This window comes from Cnephaeus nilssonii (assembly GCF_951640355.1).
Source record: "Cnephaeus nilssonii genome assembly, chromosome: 6".
In the NCBI taxonomy this organism is placed as follows: Eukaryota; Metazoa; Chordata; class Mammalia; order Chiroptera; family Vespertilionidae; genus Cnephaeus; species Cnephaeus nilssonii.
Genome location: NC_137077.1, coordinates 10,991,634 through 11,011,597, shown reverse-complemented (window position 1 = coordinate 11,011,597; position 19,964 = coordinate 10,991,634). Strand labels below are relative to the sequence as shown.

The window sequence follows — 19,964 nt, the reverse complement described above, 5'->3', positions numbered from 1 at the left end:
TGGAAGTGACCCCAGGGCACCAGTAGCTTTCTAAAGCTCCCAGGGCGATTCTTACACGCAGCCAAACACGACTTACACCTTGAAGTATTAGGATCCAGAGATGGCTATTCCCTGACCGTGCACCCAGTTTTCTCTCTCACAGGGTTCCAGTCTGCAGAGTAGAGAAGAGGGGCAATCCCCAGTAACGAACCCCAGCAATTCCCAACTGGTGTGCTGCAAGTTTTTAAGACATGCCATATCTGTTTAGCCAGGGGCACTGACCTCTTTTCCCTTCGATTGGCAAAAAAAAAAATGACAATAGGCGTCCAGTACAAATGAATCAAAATTCTACCTTTTTTGTGTGTGTGTCAGATTGGCAAAAAAAAAAATTTTTTTTTTTTTTGGTGTGCCCCAGGATTTTAGTAATTTGTGTGCCATGAGATGAAAAAGGTTGAAAATCGCCGGCCTGCACAGTTGACAGTTCCCCGCAGCTGCCAAGCCTCTCCCCGGCTGCACTGTTTTGTGGGCCCTTCAGGCCAGCCCACCTCCCTACCCCTTTCCAACCTGGCCCTGCTCTGCTTCAGTTCCTTGGCAGCCTCCCAGACTAAGCCAGCTCGGACACGGCCCTGCTGGTTTCCTCTTCGTGCGAGGAGGTCAGAACCTTTTGTGTTTCATCAGCCTCCTCCCTGAAGCACTCTCCCCATTCCTCCTCCTGCACCTCAGTCCGCCCCAGCCTTCTCACCCCCATACTTTGCTGCTGCTGGTGTAGGTGGGACGGAAGACGTGGGCCCCAAGAGTTGAGCAAAGAGCTGTTGCTAGGAAAGGGGTGTGGGTGAAGAGAGGTGGTGGGCGGGAGAAATAGGGCTCCCCGGTTTGATCCCTCCCTTTGTCACCATAAATGCCTCAAGAGCTAAAACCAGCTGTTTGAGAACTATTATGGAAAATAATGAGGTCTGACCGTGACAGCAGGGGTGAGAGAAGCAACCGCAGAACCAGCTGCAGTGCTGATCCTTGGCATTTAGTCTCCCCATAGACCATAGACGGCAAAGCCACTGGGTTTAGAAGAGTGAATTCTCCAGGAACCGCCAAACTGCGCCCCCACCAGGAATGGTACCCAAAATGTCCCGGCCAGTGCTATACCTCTCAGAAAGGATAAGAGGCAAAACACAGCCGAATTCGAAGACAGTCTTTAAATGAGGAGAACGTGACACGCTCTCTTCACCTCACTCGCAGTGACGTGAGGCACCTTTCTGAAATAGATCTGCCCGAATCCACAGAGGCTCCTCTTCTTGGGGTCTGCTGTGTGGCAGGCACCTCGTCTCCACTTCTGACCACCTCCCGGCTATGTCCATGGTATAACCACATCTGTTTACAGGCGAAGAAACGTAGGCTCTGGGCAGTTTAGTGCTTTGCCCAAAGTCACACAGTAAGTGGGAGAGCTGGGGTTTGAAAACAAAACTACCCTATTCCGGAGTCGGTGCTCCTTCCTCCAGCACACTGCCTTCTTCCTCCTTCCTACTTCTGTTCCCACCCCACCCCACCCCGCCCCCAATCCTCTCTCCTAAGCAGCCTTGCAGTTTTTAAATCAACCTTGACCATGGTCATAGAACCTATTGGGGCTGGAGAGTTTCACGGGTCCTGGGAAATTTTGGTGTGCTGAATGAAGACAGTTCCCCACGCCCAGACTAGCTTTCCCTCTATCATTTCCCAGGGAACATGCAAACCAACACATTATCAAGGACCAAGATTTGGTCATTCTATAGAGAAACAGGAACAAAAGAAAATAATAATGTTAAAAAAAAAAAGACAGGTCACAGGAGGATTTTTATTACCAGGTCGAAAGAAAAAGCTCTGCAGGGGAGGTGCAATGAGCCAAGTATTCATTAGAATGAAGTCATTTGAGGGGGTCGGGGGAATAGTGGCTACCTCTTGCTGTTCAGGTCACTACCCTTTGACAGCGGTGGCCTCTGACCTCCACAGCCCTACAATTCTGTTTTGACTGACCCCGAAACCCATGAAATTCAGATGTAGACACTGCCCGAAAGTTGAGATAAAGCTGAGTAATATGGGAAAAGCTCCTGGTATGTGCCCCCAGCTGAAAGGAGCTGGCACGTCTTTGGCCGTAGATGCAATTTATTCTGTCCTCCTCCTTTCAGGGAAATGCTAATCCTTCATAGGCGACTCAAGGGGAAGACTAACATGTGTTGATGATGAATGGCAATAATCTTTTGTCCACTGCCACCTCCTCCTAGGGTTGAACCTTAAGAGTTTAATCAAATGTCGGTAAGTAAGTCAATGCTTTACTGCATAAGGAGTTAAAAAGGAAGTGGTGGGAAGAAGGTGTGTGAGAATCTAATTCCTCTGACGTGCATCTCAAAAGCTTAATTGCAAAGACATTGATTGTGTGTGTGTGTGTGTGTGTGTGTGTGTGTGTGTGGTTAGACTATTTACACACACACACACACACACACACACACACACACACATACACAGTCACTATACCAAAACTGTCTTATGTCAAAGCATGTCAGTGTTAAAGACATTAACTCCAAGGTTCTAAAACCAAATCAGTGTGTTGGAATTACTCTTTTGTTAAAAACACCACCACCAACCCTGAATCTTATGCATATTTACAGCAATAGGAATAACATGACTTTTAATCCCCAAATCTTCACATCATCATTGTGAGGGAGACTGCATTTTTCATTCCAGTTCAGCTAACATTTGAGTGGCCACTCCACGCCAGGTCTGCTGTGCTGGCCGCCGTGACAGCCATCTCTTTCCCCCCTTACAGCACCCTGCAAAGAAGGTATTACTATGCTCACTCCAGTTGAAAAACATCAGTGCTCAAAGAGGGCAAGTGACTTACTCCTGAACACCCAGGGACAGAGTTAAAATGTAAACTAGAATCTTTTGGCTTGCAAGTACTCCAGTTAGATTTTTTTTACAAAACTGGTTGCCAGAGGGGTTTTAAGAAATTTGACAAATGACTGGCTTCTGAGATACACAGTGAGTCACGACTAAAAACCAGGTTTTCCAATTCCCAGTCCAGGTTCTTTCACCACATGACAGCACCGCCACCCAAAGCGCTGGGTTTTCCCAAGAGGTGTTTGGATGGGATTCCAAGCCAGCAAGATGCAAATAGGTCTGACCCACATTCCAGCTCTTGGGTAAATAAAATCTCCTGAAGGGCAGTGCCCATTCTGTGTGCTTAGTTTGAGAGTCCCACTGTGGATAGTCAATCAATATTGAACAACTGTAGGTACATTTGCCAAGGACTAACAGCATGGGCTCAATCTTAGCAGTTAGGATACTGGAAATGTTACTGCGGAACCTCATAAAGGTGCTGAAAAGCTGGATCGATTAGTCATAAATTTTTAATTTAAAAAAAAAAATTCTGAAGTGATTTAATCCAATTCTAATTTTATAAATAAGATCCCGAGAAATTAAAATAGTGTACACAAGGATCTGACACCCTCTGGCAACAGACCCTCGGCTGTTTCCCAGTTCCATTTAACTTTGTCATATGGCATTGTGAGATAGTGTTTTCAGGAATGTAACATGTTGAAGTTGGATTGGCTGGTCTTAGAGTCATCACTGATTATGAAATGTCCCTCAGATTTAACTTTTCCTTATTCCACTGACCAATTGACCTCTTAGGAAATCTGCATTGCTTACTTTCAAGTTCAACCAAGTTGGTATCATTTCTCAATAAGCGTCTGGTTAATTTTGGCCTCCTGAATTTTTCTCATGGCATTTCCCCCTATTTACTAAGCCCTCTAAAGTTTTCTCCACTACTCGTGTCTTTACAGTTCACCTTCTCCAAGAAAGCTTCTCTGATTACTCTTCTTCCCATCAATGTTTTTCTTGCTTTGATTTGCATAAGACATGTTCAATTAGAAAAGACTTGCTGATTGCCTGGATATTTCTTATAGCCCCAAAGAACAGGGTCAATTGTTTCTACTTCTTTTTTTAATGGTGCTTAAGATAATTCTGTGCTCCAATGATCACCACTTGTATGGTGGGGCAAAAGTAGGTTTACAGTTGTTTGTATAAAAAATGATACAATAATATCAGAACAGAGTCTGTGTTTCCTGTACTCACAACTGTAAATGAACTTTTGCCCAACCCTGTATTTCTTAAAGGATCAAACCATGATAATTAACTTTGTTATAAAAAGGAGACTTCATTCTTGGTAGAAAATGAAATTAAAATAATTTTCATCTTGCTGGGTCGGTCTCATTTCTCAAAGACTAATGAGTCACGTGCACTTGACTTTGGTAGTCTATCAAAAAACTAGTTCAGTGGTTGATATTCTATCAAAATATTGGTCCACTGTTTCTCAATCCTGGCTGCTCACTCAGATCAACAGAGAGGCTTTTAAAACTACCAGTACCCAGGCCTCACCACAGGTCAACTGAATCAGAATCTTTGGAGGTATGCCCAGGAAATGATTTGCATATATCATATTGATATTTAATTTGCACATATTGATTTGTACAACCTCACTCTTAATAGATTTTTCTAAAGAACTAGCATGCTCAAATATACTTTTGTGGTTCTTAGGATCACAAAATGTTAGATCTGAGAGAGAACTAAAATAATATCTGACTCAATTTGTTTATTTTTACAGCTGAGGACACTGTGGCTTAAGAAAGACTGAGTGACAGGTCCTATCTTGAATTAGTGGAATTCTCTGAATTCCAATTCTGGAGCTGTAGTGACTAGACCAAGCCGTTTAGTTTTTAAATGTCTGCTTTCTTCTTAAAGAAAAGGTGTAAAAATAACTGCATGTGGAAGATTTGGATTTTAAAAGCTGTTGGCAGCAAGTACTCCTTAAAAACCTTCAATTTGGCACATTCCAACTTACCCATTGTCATGGCAGAGGAAGTGCCACAGCAGGGTATATCAAAGTCCAGAATAAATGACTGGTATCTATTTGCTTGTTCATTGGCCCTGACCTATAAGTCTATAACATTTTATTCTATCAGAACCTAGAGCACTTCTAGCCCTTAACTATACCACTTATTAGCCAACTTATTGCTTATGAGCAAGCTAATCAACACCATGAACTTCCCTTTTCTCTGTAAAAAGAAAGATAGTGCCTGTCCTATTGACCTTGCATTTTTTTCAGCTCTTATAATGATTAAATCAGATGATCTGCATGGAGATATTCTGAGACTAGTTAAGCACTGTTGATATATATGTATAGAATTATATTACCATCTTTCAGAACCATGACTTGTGACTGAGTATTTGCTGCTTTGATTACCCAGTCTCTAACTCCTTCGTACCAGACCATCCAAGAATCAACAGGAACTAGAGTTGGTGTTGGACTAGAGGTTCTAGTCACTGAAAGTATCACATAACTACATATTCAGGGAGGTAAAGTGACGTGGTGACCCAGGATTCAGCTAGTCTAGGCTTTAGTCCCAGAGTCTGCTTTTAACTATTGACTTTGGACAAGTCACTTAATTTTTCTGGGACCAGAGTCTCGTCAGTGGTCAAAGGATGACTTGAATTGGAGTCAAAAGATCCTTTTAATTTATAAAATCAGAATATTAGTGCTTAATTAAAATTACTAAAGTGCAATTTCCCAAACCATTAATTTCTGTGGTTTCACATTTTTAAAATCTCTTTTTAGAAATACAGGTGTGCCTAAAAACATAAGCCTAATTCTGTTAGACATTTCAAACACATGTGTAAGACTCTCTTTGAAAGACACAGCTCTACTCAGATACTTTATGCTTGTTAGTATCCTGTCCAGGAGCCCTTGCTCCAAAAATAAATATATGGTTACCCAAAAAGCACAAAATACAGTACTGGACATAGAGGAGGCACCCAAATACTGTTATGCTACAGCTCTCAGTCTGAGTCCCAGTTTGTGTTACTTAACCCATCTGAGCCTGTTTTCTTATCTATAAATGGGAAAAAATACCTTCCTCAAGGATTCACTGAGATAGAGTATATTAAAATGGTTTGTAAACTGTTCAAAACAATTGCAAGATGTTACTATTACCTAAGGAATGTAGCTTACTATAGCATGACCTTTCTATACAGTGTGCTCTTTCAAGAGATAGATTAAAATCTTTGTCATTTAGTTTATTACGGACACAGCACCTACCCCAATGCCTGGCTCAACAAATATGCTCGATAAATTTTTGCTGCATGAAAAGTATAAACCACAGAAAGACCTAAACCTCCATGAGCTCAGAGTCCATATTTGGTTTTCTCTCCATATTCCCAAAGCCTAGCACAATGTCTGACCCATAGAAGAAACTCAATAATTATTAGATGAATACATTCTTGTCTCTAGTTCCTCTCTTCAGCACAGCTCAAGAGGTAGAGGTGGGCAGGGGAGGCATTAAAGACTATTTCTGGCAAAGGCTGCTTGGAATGGAAAACTGGAAATTACTTGGAAACGTCACCCACTCTCTAACAAATAGCTTGGGAGGACGAAAAGAACAACTTCAGTTTCCAAATTCTGCAATCTTGGTAGATGAATCTATTAGCCCCTCTGAGACGCAGTTTCCTCATCTGAACATGAGAACAGGACCCTCCCCCTCATAGGGTAAGCACTAGAACTGAAGCTCCGTCAGGGCAGGCACTCATTTGGGGCTCACCGTCTTCACACCACACAGCGCTGGACTGTATGGAACAGTGCCCCGCACAGCATCGGTTCGCAAATATTTGCTGACTGGATCTGTGGCAAATTGGCTGTGGCACTACAGCTGAAGTAACAGGTGCCTGCGCGCAGTAAATGCTTAGCAAAGGTGGGCCTGCATATAGCTTCCCAGACAAGACAAAGCTAAAGGAGTTCATCGCCACCAAACCAGGATTACATGAAATGTTCCAGCGTCCAGCCTAAGAAGAAGAAAAAATATGACCAACAACATGGCAATCAATACATATCTATCAACAATTGACTCTAAAACAAACAAGCAGAACAGAAACAGACTCTTAGGTTCTGAGAACATGTTGAAGGCTGCCAGATGGGAGGGGGGCTGCGAGGATGGATAAAAGGTGACGGGGTGAAGAAGTACAAATTGGTAGTTACAGAATAGCCCTGGGCACCCAAAGGGAGTATAGTCAGTAACATCCTAATAACTGTGTATGGTGTCAGATGGGTACGAGATATATCGGGATGATCACTTAGTGAAGTTATGTAATGTCTAATCACTGGGGTGCACACCTGAAACTAATATAATATTGTATGTCAACTGTAATTGAAAGATTAAAGAAGGATATTTTAAAAAACGGTATTAAAAAAATCGCTGGTCCCCTTTTATCTAGATAACTACCTGCAATTTCCCACATCACTGTAGCTGAATACATTACAAGACCGCAAACAAGGGAGGAAGGAAAGAATCTGACAGAGACCGAAACCGCTAAACGAGAAAAGTGGGAATTAAGCCGGTGCTTCACAGTTCCCACCAAAGGGTGCCAGCTTCCGCGAACGGCAACCAGTCCAACCAGCCAGGGCTCCGGCAGGACAGCCAGCTCCGTCAGGAACAAAAAGGAGGCCGGGCCCACGCTCAGACCCACCCCCTAACGGTTTCTTGGCCGCTGGCCTCCGGGCCCGTGGGACTCTTGTTTCCGGCCTTCGCAGGACCACAGTTCCCAGCATGCCTTAGGAGGGACGTCTTTCCCGCTGGATGACTACTCATCCCGGCATGCCATTCGGCACGCCAGTATATTAGATGGGATCGTGGGATGACCCCATTGCACGCAGGGAGTTGTAGTCCACTTAGCTGCTGTCTCTTAGAGGGGCGGGGAAGAGCCGGGTCGTTCTCGTCAGCTGAGAAGAATGATTCATAGAGGAGGGTCAGGTGGGAACAGTTCTGTCCGAGAAAGCCCACTTAAAAGGCTGGCTTCTTCGAGGGAGGGAGAGGCAGAAAAGCAAGCAGGACCTCGGGCCTGACCCCTCTCAGGCCGCTCGGCAGGCCTCGGTCGAGTCCTGGGCCTGGTCAGGGGCGGCCGCGGGACGCTGGTTGCTGGGGGACCGGTGACGTCGCGGGGTGAAAGTTGAGGGGCGGTGACGTCGGGCCTGCCCGGGCGGAGGCTGGCGGGTTGGAGGCAGGAGGGAGGGAGGGAAGGAGGGAAGGAAGGAAGCTGGGAAGGAGCGAGCGAGCGGGGGCGCGAGGCGTTTACCTGGAGGCAGCGGCTCGGGCGCGCAGAGCGGCCGCGGCTCCCCCGCACCTGCGGCCATGGATGAGGAGCGCGCCCTGTACATCGTCCGGGCCGGCGAGGCGGGGGCTATCGAGCGGGTCCTGAGGGATTACAGCGATAAGGTAAAGAGCCCTGGCCCCAGGCTTGCGGTGTAGCACCCCCGGCCGCCCTCCGGGCTTGCACGCGCATCCCTCCCCACCCCCTCATTCCGGGGATGCGCATGGCTCTCCCCCGAAAATGTTTCCGGCTTGGACATGCGTGTTTTGTGCCCCCAGCCTTTCCCATCCGTGCATCCTGCACCCCCCTCCCCTGCCCCCACTCTGGCGCCCACTCCTCTGATTCCGGCCCAGCAGCCAGTCCTGCGGTCGTCCTCCCAAGCGCGCAAGTCACACCCCCGGAATCCGTGGATGTGCGTCTGTGCCCTGTGCCCCACTCTTGGATGCAGAAATGCACGCGAGGCTTCTTCACCTGTATGGCATAAAAATATTTGCTTAAACACGGACCTTGACATGCATAAAACGTTATCAGCCACGATAGTAGTTCTTTATGGACCTGTATAGCACTGTGCCGTTTTCAAGGTGTGATGTCTCGTATGTGGTCTAACTTGATTCTCAGAGTGTTTATAGGGTAGATGGTATTATCCTCCCCATTTTATAGATGAGAAAACCGAGGCGCAAAGAACTGAAATCATGCCAAGGTCATGGACATACTATGTTGTAAGTGAAGGTAGAATCTATAACTCCTAATGATACCTATTATTTGTATCGCATTAACAGTTTTCCCATCCCTTATCTCATTTAATCTTGACAGCAGTCCTGTGAGGTTTTATCTGCGTTTTGCAACTGAGATTCTTGATTGGTTAAGTAACTTGTCCAAGGTCATGGTTGTGAGCTGGGATTCCAGCCTTGGTCTTCAGACCATTCATTGTTCTTTCCACTGTCCAACTCTGCGGCAAAAAGGTATCTTGTTATAAATCCCAGCCACTTCTCGGAATCTCTCTCGTAAAACCGTTAGCTTTCCGTTGCTTATCCTTCCAGGAATTTCACATGCTCACTTCAAAAGGTAGCATATCACACCGTTATTCTTCCATTAAGAAGACTACTTTATAAGAAATGACTGACTACTCCCTCTGTGAAAACACACCCAACACCAAGTCACACCCTAGATAGAACATATTTCTTCCTTTTTATTTGCTTCCATTCATAATTTCCTCTTCTGTGTTTGCTGTTGTGCCCACCACTGCACTTTCATACACTTTGTATTATTGGGCTGCCAGTATGCCATTTCTGCCCTGGGTGGAGATCCAGAAATAATACACCTTCATTCCCGAGTAATCTTCCCAGCAACACTTTGAGGAGAGTGGTGGTATTCCCATTTCACAAATGATAAAATTTAGGATAAAGTTGCCCCAAATCCACACAGCCATTGAGAGGTGGGGCAGAGATTTGAATTTAGATTGTCTGACTACTGTTTCTACAGGACTATCCTGATTCCTTTGAGATGGTGCATGGATTCATTTCTCTTCATATCTTAGCTCCTTCACTTTTGGATACACTTGACTGTTGCCTATTTACCTAATTTAGGGGGAATTCATTTAATGCATAGATGTACATATTGTGGAGATTATATTCATTTTACTTGATTTAGAACTGCTCTCCAAAAAAATATTTGAAGCACTGCCAAGTGATTTTCAAAAGAAATACAACAGAAACCTTGCCATTGTGTTGAATCAGTTCGTATTTACTTAGCACTTACTATATGACACATATCTAGCAATAAAGAAAAACTTTCTCCCATAGGAAAGGAGGAAAACCCTCTAACGGGATCTTATCACACTTTTAATATTCTTTCTCCCCTTCATGTCTAAACTAATTAGAACTCCAGATTTGCTTCCTCCAAATTCTCTCTCCCTCTCCTTGATCTCCTCCAGGTTGGTTACCACTCGTGATCAGTGCTATCAACTTAAGTTCTGGACATCTCCAGCTCCCCTTTCACACTGGGGATGTCTTTAAAGTACTAATGTTAAATATGTGTGTTTTTTTAATCCTCACCCAAGGATATGTTTGTAATTTTTTTAGAGCGAGAGAGAAAGAGAGAAACATCGGTTGCCTCTAGTACACACCCTGACCAGGGTTCGAATCCACAACTTAGGTATGTGCCCTGGCCTGGAATCGAACATCAACCTTTTTTGGTTTATGGAACGACGCTCCAGTCAACTGAGCCACCTGGCCAGGGCCGAATCTGTGTTTTTTAAAGGGGACATTACTGAAGTGTTTGGGAGGCTTGAACTTTTTGGGTCATGCCTGAAAATGCTCTGACTTGATCAATTAGCTTCAGAAAAGAGTTCTCATGTTTAATGCTGATTATAGTAGGGCCAGAGTGCAGAGAAAATAGCCGAATTTCACGTTGGCAGTGGGACTTTGCCCCTCAAGGAGAAAGACATTGAGGCAGGTGAGTAGGAAGGGGAAGTATGATTGCTGTGGTCCGGCAATAAGAATGGGGAGATGGAATTAAGTTGTCCAGCTGGATAGGATATGGAATCTGAAACTCTGAAAAAGTAGCTGGATACCGTGTGCTTCATTTTCCCTACCTGGAAAAATTTATTTAAAAAATGGTTAGAATAAGAGGTGGTTATGAGGGCTTGAGGAGTCTAACCAAGAAGGGAAATGAATGATATATAGAGAGAATGTAGTTTATCGTTTGGGCGATGTTCTTTATGTTACCTTATTTCTCTAATAAAGCCAGTCCTCAAAAGGAGGCAGTCAAATACAGTTGAAAGAAGGTGGAATTTGGAGTCAGATAAAGCTTGTTTCAGATCTGCCTTTATTAGCTTCATAACTATGAATAAGGACCTGAGTCTCAGTGTCCTTATCTGTAAAACAGGAAAAATATCACCTACGTTATTCTGAGGCTTAACTTAAATGAAGTATAATGCCGAACACTGAGCACAATGCCCCTGGAGGCATTCGCCCAGGGTGATACAGTTCCAGTGATCAAGGTACTCAAGAAGTCCTGTGACCCAAGCATAGGCTCTTGAGCCAGACTCTCAGCCTGAACTCCTGATTCTCAATTTACCATCCCTGTGCCCTAGGGCAAGTTACTTAACTTTCCTTGCCTCAGTTTATTCTTCTGCCAAACAGGGATAATAATAGTACCTACATGTTGTCAGGCTTAAATGAGTTATATGTGTAAAGCAGTTAGAGTAGTGCCTGTCTCTAAGAACCCATAACTGTTAGTTTTTTTAACAAAAAAAGGTAGGAATTAAATATGTGCCACTGAGTTGACCTAGTTGACATAAGAAAAATTGGGGAGTATACTCCAATCTTTCTCTTTTTCCTTGACCCTTGCATTTTCTGATGGGTAGCAAAATACCATGTACCTTATTTAGAGCAACAGTTACCTGTCTGGCTCTAATTTCTACTGTGTTACAGAGACTCTTAATTTCCAAGCCTTCTTGCTTTTTCCACTGATCCTGGTTATCATGGGGAGAGGGAAGATCTCTTTATCCCAGAAAACAAAACAAAACATGATACTTGTCTGTTTCTCAAGGGCATAATGCAGGTTGACTCAGTATAGGAAAGTATTTTTAAAAAGTATTAAAAATATAGGAAGAGTGGCTGTTCTTTTTCCACTCTTCTCAATTCACCTGTTAACATTTATTGAGTGCCTGTTATCCTAAGCACTTTCACATGTCACCACATATAATCCTCTTACATTAAAACTTAGGAGGGAGATGGAAGTATTCCCTTTTGGGAGAATGGGAAATTGAGGTTCAGAAAGACAAAGTGACTCTCTACGGTAGGGGTGGGGAATATCCAGCCCGCAGGCCATATAAGGCCCTCAAAATCATTTGGTCTGGCCGTGCCAAGACAGTAGGGGTGAGTTAATTAAGTGTTTGACCAAATTAGCAGGCTAATTTTTAAGTTGATAATTTTGTATGGCCCCCAAATGATGTTATAAATATTATAAGGCATTCATTTAATGTTATAAATGCTCAAATGGCCCTGGAGGCACATGGCTAGATGTGGCAGACCTCATCTTCAGATTTCATTTCCACGGCTCTTTTTGCAAGGCCATGTTGGCTTTTCCACGTCTGTTCTGTGTTTTTGAGCACAGAAGAGAAAGGTTTTCCAGGGCCAGGGCGACTGTTGCACCTTCATCACCTCCACTCCAGTTACAGAATGAGCTATTATGGGAAATACGTATTGTGCTGCTCTAAGCTGTCCAATCTTGTTCTCCTCTTTCAGGGCCTATTCTGATAAAGACTTAATAGAGAAGTTGGTTGCCATCATTATGATTATCAACAAAAATAGTGGTCCAGGACCCCAAGGTACACAGTAGGATCATAGTTCTTGAATCACAGGATATTTAGACTAGAAGGAGTCTCAAGGATAACTGCGTCCAACCCAACCCGCTCAGTTAGTAGGTGAAGAAACTGAAGCCTAGAGTCATCAACAGTAATGATAACCAGAGAGATGGTCTGGTGGCCATAGAAGATACCTGGCAAATGTTATCCCATAGAGAGCTCCAACATGATTCTACCTTCGAAGTATGGCATGTTTATAGCCAAATGAAAGGTAAAAGTTACGTAAGATTCAGGCAGGTAGGTCTCCAAGAGTAGTCCTCATAAGAGAGGAAAACCACACTGATAGCAGTGAGGTCTTCATTTATGTGCTAGAAGAACCTGATTAATAGGGACCTAATATTGGGACAGTTCTAGATACAGCCTCCACATTTGAATAGGGCATATAAATATCCTGTACCATGTAAGAGGAGTTGCTTTCCACCTTGAGGTTGAGTTCTGACTCAGTTCATTCCACAGATTTTTACAGAGGAGCATTTTAGTGGGCTGTTCCTTTGTTATACCTTAGTCTTATTTCCAGATGGGTTGTATAATTGAAGTTACTGGCATTTAGTTCTAGAAGCACTCTCTATGTATGAAACACAGCAACACACACACCCTACCCCAGTTAGAGTAATTCCCTTTTATTGGTACCGTTGAAGTGTATCTTTAGAAATCTATGAAATAACTGTAGTTCCCTTACCATAAATAGTTCAGTATTTGGGCACATCATAGGCCATGCAGTGACAACAATAGTAGCCACTTATTGAACACCTGCTACGTGCAAGGTGCTATACATAAAAGAAGGAAATTCTGACTGGTAGAAAAGTTTAGTAACTCGCTAATGAGTCCGGTGTGTCATTGAGCTGTTGTGCCTTACTAGATCTCTAAATTGAACAATGGTTTTACTCTTTAGTTTATATTTGACTTGTTGCTCCTGCTTGTCTGGAAATTACGTGTATAAAGGTGAGGTGGCTAGCAGTTCTAGAAAGGCATTGATAGCCAGAAATGTAGTTCCCCTTCCCCTTCGTTTCAGCTGTATAAAACGGGGAGAATAAAGGTTAGAGGTACTGAATAGGGTAGGGATGATCTAAGTTGGATAAAAGAACTCAGCCTTAAATATCTTTGGATCCAAACAAGCTTAGAAGGCTGTGTTTCTGAATAGATTGGCACATTCAGAATTCAATTTTATTGCCTCACATACCAATATACCTTCTAATTAAATTAAACCTTCATGCTATTTAGACAGGGTTCTTGAAAGCTTTTCTTCTTCTTCTTTTTTTTTTAAGTTATAGTTTTATGACAGAGTCAGCCTTGTATTTAAAAAGCAACAGAAAAATTAGTCCTTGGTACCATTCTAAATTATTACCTTAAAAATTAAATCTACGTAGAAACTATTAAAAATATTTTTTTATAACTTAATGGGGTTTTTCCCCCAAAAGATTTCTTTTTTTATTCCCTTACCGTAAATGCTGAAAAATATTTACAAGAACCATTATATTGGCAACTAGGTACATTTATTTCAGATAATTTATGGAATTCACATATAATGGCAAAGAATAAGCTTTCTTGGTTTGTAAGTACAAGTTATTTTCATTTGTATTGGATATTTACTAAGCTTCAGTTTACAAGCTTAGCCTGATGTCTGGTGCTTCTTTATCTTTTATCTAATGTTGGTTTTTACTAAAACTCGTGTCTATAAATCCCTAAGTTATAGCCTTCAGATTTACAACTTCTTTCTTCCTTCCTTTTCTTCTTGTTCATTCCTTCATTTTTTATTTTATTTTTAATCCTCACCTGAGAATATACTTACTGATTTTTTTCTCTTTTTGTTTTTTTAAGAGAAAGAGGAGAACGGAGGCGGGGGGGGGGGGGGGGAGAGGTAGAGGGTAGAGGTAGAGAGGTAAGAGGGAAACCTCGATTAGAGGCCTCCTGTACATGTCCCCAACCAGGGATTGAACCCTTAACCTAGGTATGTGCCCTGACTGGGGATCAAAACCTGCAATCTAGGTCTGTGCCCTGATCAGGAATCAAATCTACAATCTTTTGGTGTATAGGAGGATGCTCCAACCAACTAAGCAACACCAGCCAGGGCTCATCTCTTATTTTTAAAATTTCCCTTTTAATTATAAAAATAATATACCAAAAGTGAGTTTTGTAAAAAAAAAAAAAAAAAAAAAAATTACCAGAAATTCCACCACCCCTGTACTTCTATATTTGCATTGTTCGAATGCATCCATATATTTATGTAGATACTTTCATCATAGACACAGAACTATGATTTGATAGTTTCTACTTAATGCCATCATACGTTATTTGCCATGTTGTTTCAGAGCTTTTTAGCTATCTTTTTAAAATTGCAATATAATATTCCATCAGGTGGATGCACAGCAGTTTAATTAATCTCATGTTATTAGATATTCAAGGCTGTCTCTTTTCTTCTATAATAACACTGCAGTGAATATGTTTACATATATAATTTTTCTCTCATTCTGGGTGATTTCATTAGGGTAAGTTCTTGGGAGTAGAAGTTCTGGGTCAAAGGGAATGAATATTTTTATGGTTTCCAATATGTGTTGCCAAATCACTTTCTCTTTTAAAAAGTTTGTGTCAGTTTACACTGCTGCCAGCAATATCATGCTTGGATTATTGATGACAATTTCCCAGAGAGCTTTGTGTCTTCAGTCTTGCTCTCCTTTGATCTGGTCTGTAAGCTACTGCCCAAACTATTCCAGCATGCTCTACTGTTCACATTTTTTTCAGAGTCTTCTGCTGGATGCCTGCTACCTATCTTACAGTTTAGGTGTAAATTTTAACATCCAGCCCCTACCACCTGACATAATTGGTTTTAATTTATGGTATGGTTTGCATACCATATAAGAAGCAGTCTCTTTTACCTCTAAGTCTTCCCTCTGACCATTTCTTATATTCAGAACTTCTGCTCTGTCAACATTTCTTCTCCATCTCATAAATTTAATTTAAAAAATTTCTTCTTCTACAAAGCTGTCAATACAGAACCCCTCTGTAATGATGATATCTTCAGTACTCCGTGTACTTAATTCCAGGTGGATTGCCAGTAAATACTTGTTAGTATGGCCAGTGAAGGAATACAAAGGAAAGGCAGAGAGATGTTCACTGGAGACTTTTTTAAAGGAAAGCTTAGGATTCATAAAAGCACTTGGTTCTTCTGACTAAAACTTGAGAGGAGAATGAGGAATTTTGTGCTCTAGTTTTTGGGTACCATCACTCTTTCTGGGACAGTAGATAAGTCAGCTTACTCCATCATCTATTTTAGCTACAGAGTGGAAAATACAGTGTTCCCGCCAGTCATTTTAGGAGTCATGACACTCTTCTCTTTCGGTTATTTTTTCCCTCAATATCATTGGCATCACCATCATTATAACCCTGTTTACTGTTTAGTATGTGCCAGTCATTGAGATGGTGAGTTATATGCCATAGCTGTTTTAACCCTCATAGCAGCTCTGTGAACTAGATACCCCCTCTTTTCACGTGAGAAATTCAGTTATGGAGAGTTTGTTTCTTACTGAACTAACCAGTAAGTGATGGAGCCATAATATTAAACCCTCCTCCTTATAGAATATTTGTCTGAATATTCTCTTCCCTGTCTATAATTATCCGATGATTACTTATTACATATGATAAAGAAAGTACAAACTCCTCAGCAACATTGGAAGGACCTTTCAAATCTCTCTCCAGTCTACTTTTCCATTCTCATCTTTCTTTACTCCTCCCACCCCCTAACATTTGTGCTTTCACTCTGACAGAGCTGCTATTTCACAAATATATCATACTGTTTCACACATCTGAGCCTTTGTTTCTATTCCTGCAATGCTTTCCATTTCCTCCTGGCAAACTTCTATTCATACCCCAAGGTCCAGTTCAAATCCTCTATCCTGCATGCAGAGCATTCCCGATTTCCCTGGGCAGAGTTAGAGGCTTGGCACTCTGTGCTCCTTGGTATATATTTCTGCTGTAGTCTTTTTATACTTAAGATTATTTGCTTACATGCCTATCTCTCTTACTTTAATAAGAAAAGTGAGATATGATATGGGGAAGGCAAAATTTTTCAGAGACATTATATATTTTTAAACATAGCCAAAATTAAAACTCTTTGTATTTAAATGACATTGTTTTCCTTTTTTTCCCTCCCTCAGCATAGGGCTACTTTCAAATTTGAACCAACAGATGAAGATAAAAGAAAGGTAAGCCTTAGTGTTACTGTGTGTGTGTGTGTGTGTGTGTGTGTGTGTGTGTGTGTGTGTGTGTTTCATTCATGGACTTTCTAAACAGTGGACTTGTTTTCATCTGATGGTTATTTAGTTTTCAGTTTCCCTCCAATCTTTTTTTTTTAGGAACTCTGAGAAGAAAGCAAGTGCCAGGTTTAGTACATGCAACTCTCTCCTGCTCCATCCCCACAGGACCATTATACTTGGATAAATTAGAGCAATGGGAAGGGTTCGTTTAATGGCAGGACAGCAGGCTGCCCAAAATGTTTTGCTAATATTGTAAAGCTTGGTTTTGGGTTTAGCTTTGGGAAAACAGCTATTCATACTGCTGCCCCTTAGCCACATATTGTTCCCTGTCTGACATTTATTTATGTTGCAGCAATTGTCTAAGTCACTTCAGGGGCGTAGATGAAAGTGAAATCAAGAGACTCACCAATAGAGGAATCATAAGAGAAGGTGCATCAGAGATATGACCATGTAATGTGTGTTTCCCTGTGGGGTTGCTTATACTTGCTTTACTTAGTTGATGAGAGCATGATGCATCATTCTGTGTGTTTTGCTGGTCTGCGTACATCTATCCTTGGTCTCATACATGCGAAGACCAGATAAGAGAGCATGACTGAATCAGTGCAAACCTATCACTGCTACTGGAAAAATAGCTTAAATCTCTTGCTTTCTTGGTCATGGTTTGATAATACCTTGAAATCAAACTTCTATTCACCTCCACCTCCAAAATACAATGTCTATATGTCCTGCTCATTTTACCTCTTATGATTTCTTTAGTCCATTCTGTCCTTTAACCCCTGCCCTAATTCCAGCTTTCATCTGGATTACTGCACCAGTTTCCTGCTCTTTCTTTTTCCAGTTATGTGCCCTTCCAGTCCATTGTCCATAAATCTAGAACAACAATCTGATCGTGTTACTCCCAGCCTTTAAAACCCTTGAGTGACTTTTTTTTTGCCTATAAAAGTTCAAGCTTCTAAACATGACATCCCAGATGCTTAGTGACCTGATCTCTGTCTACTTTTGCAGCTTCCTTCTCTCCCTTATATTTTGTGCTCTAACAATATGAAATATTTCCAGTTACATACCACCCTTTCTGTTTCTTATTTTCTACCTTTGCATATGTTGTTTTCTATCTGGTTAATCCCATGGAGCTCCAGGGCATATCCTTCAGGAAGCCTACTCTGGCATTCCTGTTAAGGTGAAGTATCCCTTTTCAGTATTTCAGTAAAATTCTATGTAAATCTCTAACACTATGCTTATACATTGTCTCAAATATGTATCATTATTAGACCCTGATGACAGCTACTATTATTTATCCTTATGTCTTTGACACCTAGATTGTCCAGCATATCGTAGGCATTCAAAAACTAGTATTGAATGAGTGATATGGAATATAAACTTTGGAAGTTAAAGATTGAACTCTGATTTTCTTGTGGATCTGAACAGTGTAAATAAGATGAGAATACATTTTAGAACTGGGGTTCTCAACCAGGAATGTGCTATTTGGGGAACTTTTTGATGATAGGCCTGCTCACGTCTGACCCTCTATCTACTGAGTCAGAATTTGAGGGGTGGAATCCAGGCATGTGTATTTTTACAGATAGTCTTCAGGAAACAAGTACTTGCACATTTGGTGGGAATACAAAATGGCACAATTCCTGTGGAACAGAAACTGGCAGTATCTACCAAAATTATAGATGCAGTTTGCCCTTTGACCAGACAGTGCCACTTTTAGAAATCTGTTTTGTAGATAGGTTGAACTCAAGTAAACTAAGTTATTCAATGAAGCATTGTACCTGGTAGTAAAAGATTGGAAACAACCCAGTGTCCAGCAATTAGGGAATATTTGAAGAAACGAGGGTATATCTACATAATGGAATACTATGATATGATGGGAGTGGGGAGGGTGAGAGACAGACCCTTATGTGCTAATCAGAGAGAGGGTTAAGTGAAAGAAAAGAAGCATGTTGTTAACAAGACATACTCATAATAGGTATTCAGATTAGGAAGACAAGTGCTATTCAATTAATTTCGTTGGGAGAATCCATAATACATCTAGATTTGTGGTTCCTTGGGAATCTGGTGCTAGAATTTTTGATAGTGCTTTTTACTGGCCAAAGTAAATATGCCCTAGCTGGTTTTGCTCAGTGGTTGGAGTGTCGTCCCATGGACTTAAGGGTATTGGGTTCGATTCCCAGTCAAGGGCACGTACCTTGATTGCAGGCTCAATCCCGGCCCAAGTCAGGCCAAATACGGGAGGCAACCAGTTGATGTGTCTCTCACACATTGATGTCTCTCTCTCTCTCCACCCTCCTCACGCCCTTCCATTCTCTCTAAAAATCAATGGAAAAATATCCTTGGATGAGGATTAAAAATAAAAATAAAAGTAAATACATTAAGACAGAGATCCCCTTACTTCATATAAGTTTCAGTTGAGGGGAAAAAATTCCCACATAGTTATTAATAAAGCATGTTTATTTCCTATGTTATAGTAGCAAAACCTAACATTTTCAAAGTATTGTGTTTACTGCCTTTTAGATCATTGGAGATGGTAACAACTGTACTGGTGTTATTTTTAGTTCTAGTGTGCAGATTTCTGCTTCCTGGGAGTTCTGATATAAACAACTGTCATTAGGGACCTAGCTAGGTAATCTTTATTAACGGAAAAACATTGACAAACAAAAACACTTCAGTCTCCAGTGGTTAAAACCATTAGTGACTGTTTCATGCCTAAGGCTCTAGAAAGAGTTTGAAATCATAACTGTTGGACTGCTTCTAAAGGATGTACATCCTAACAGTTTTTTAAGTTCTCAATGCCGAAAGACACAGAATAGTAGGCAAATCTCCACATTAAACCCAGACTGAAAATAAGAGGAATTCAAATTACCATTCAATTTGCTTTGCTACCCCAGTTCTCTTTTTCTCTTTCTTAAACATGTCTCTGGAGTCTTCATACAGTAGCTCCTTGGTAACTGCAGCACCCCTTTTGATAAACTACGGGTGCTGTCTCTAAATAACGCACCTTTCTTATGTAAAACCTTTGTGACAACTTAGAAGTAAATGTAAGGGAACAGAGCCTTTCAAAAAATAAAAATTATACTGAGATTTTTAGGAAATAGCTATAGACCCAATTCTAACACTCATGTAGTGTTTTGCATGTTTACAAAGATTTGCTTTGTAATAGTAATGCACTAATGCTGTAAGTATGGCAAGAATGTCAA

General features: G+C 41.6%; 1 protein-coding gene across 6 annotated transcripts in view; it reads left to right on the top strand.

The window, feature by feature from the left end:
* The first annotated feature begins 8,075 nt into the window (after positions 1-8,075).
* RIC8B (RIC8 guanine nucleotide exchange factor B) overlaps positions 8,076-19,964 on the top strand; it is a 112,672-nt gene continuing 100,783 nt past the window's right edge. For all 6 annotated transcript variants that reach the window (XR_013813631.1, XR_013813632.1, XR_013813633.1 and 3 more), the window contains exons 1-2: positions 8,076-8,270; positions 16,666-16,713. Coding sequence is in view for 2 of the 6 variants with exons in the window: in XM_079773882.1 (XP_079630008.1) it covers positions 8,187-8,270; positions 16,666-16,713 (132 nt within the window). In the remaining 4 variants the exon portion in view is untranslated. The remainder of the gene's footprint in view (positions 8,271-16,665; positions 16,714-19,964) is intronic.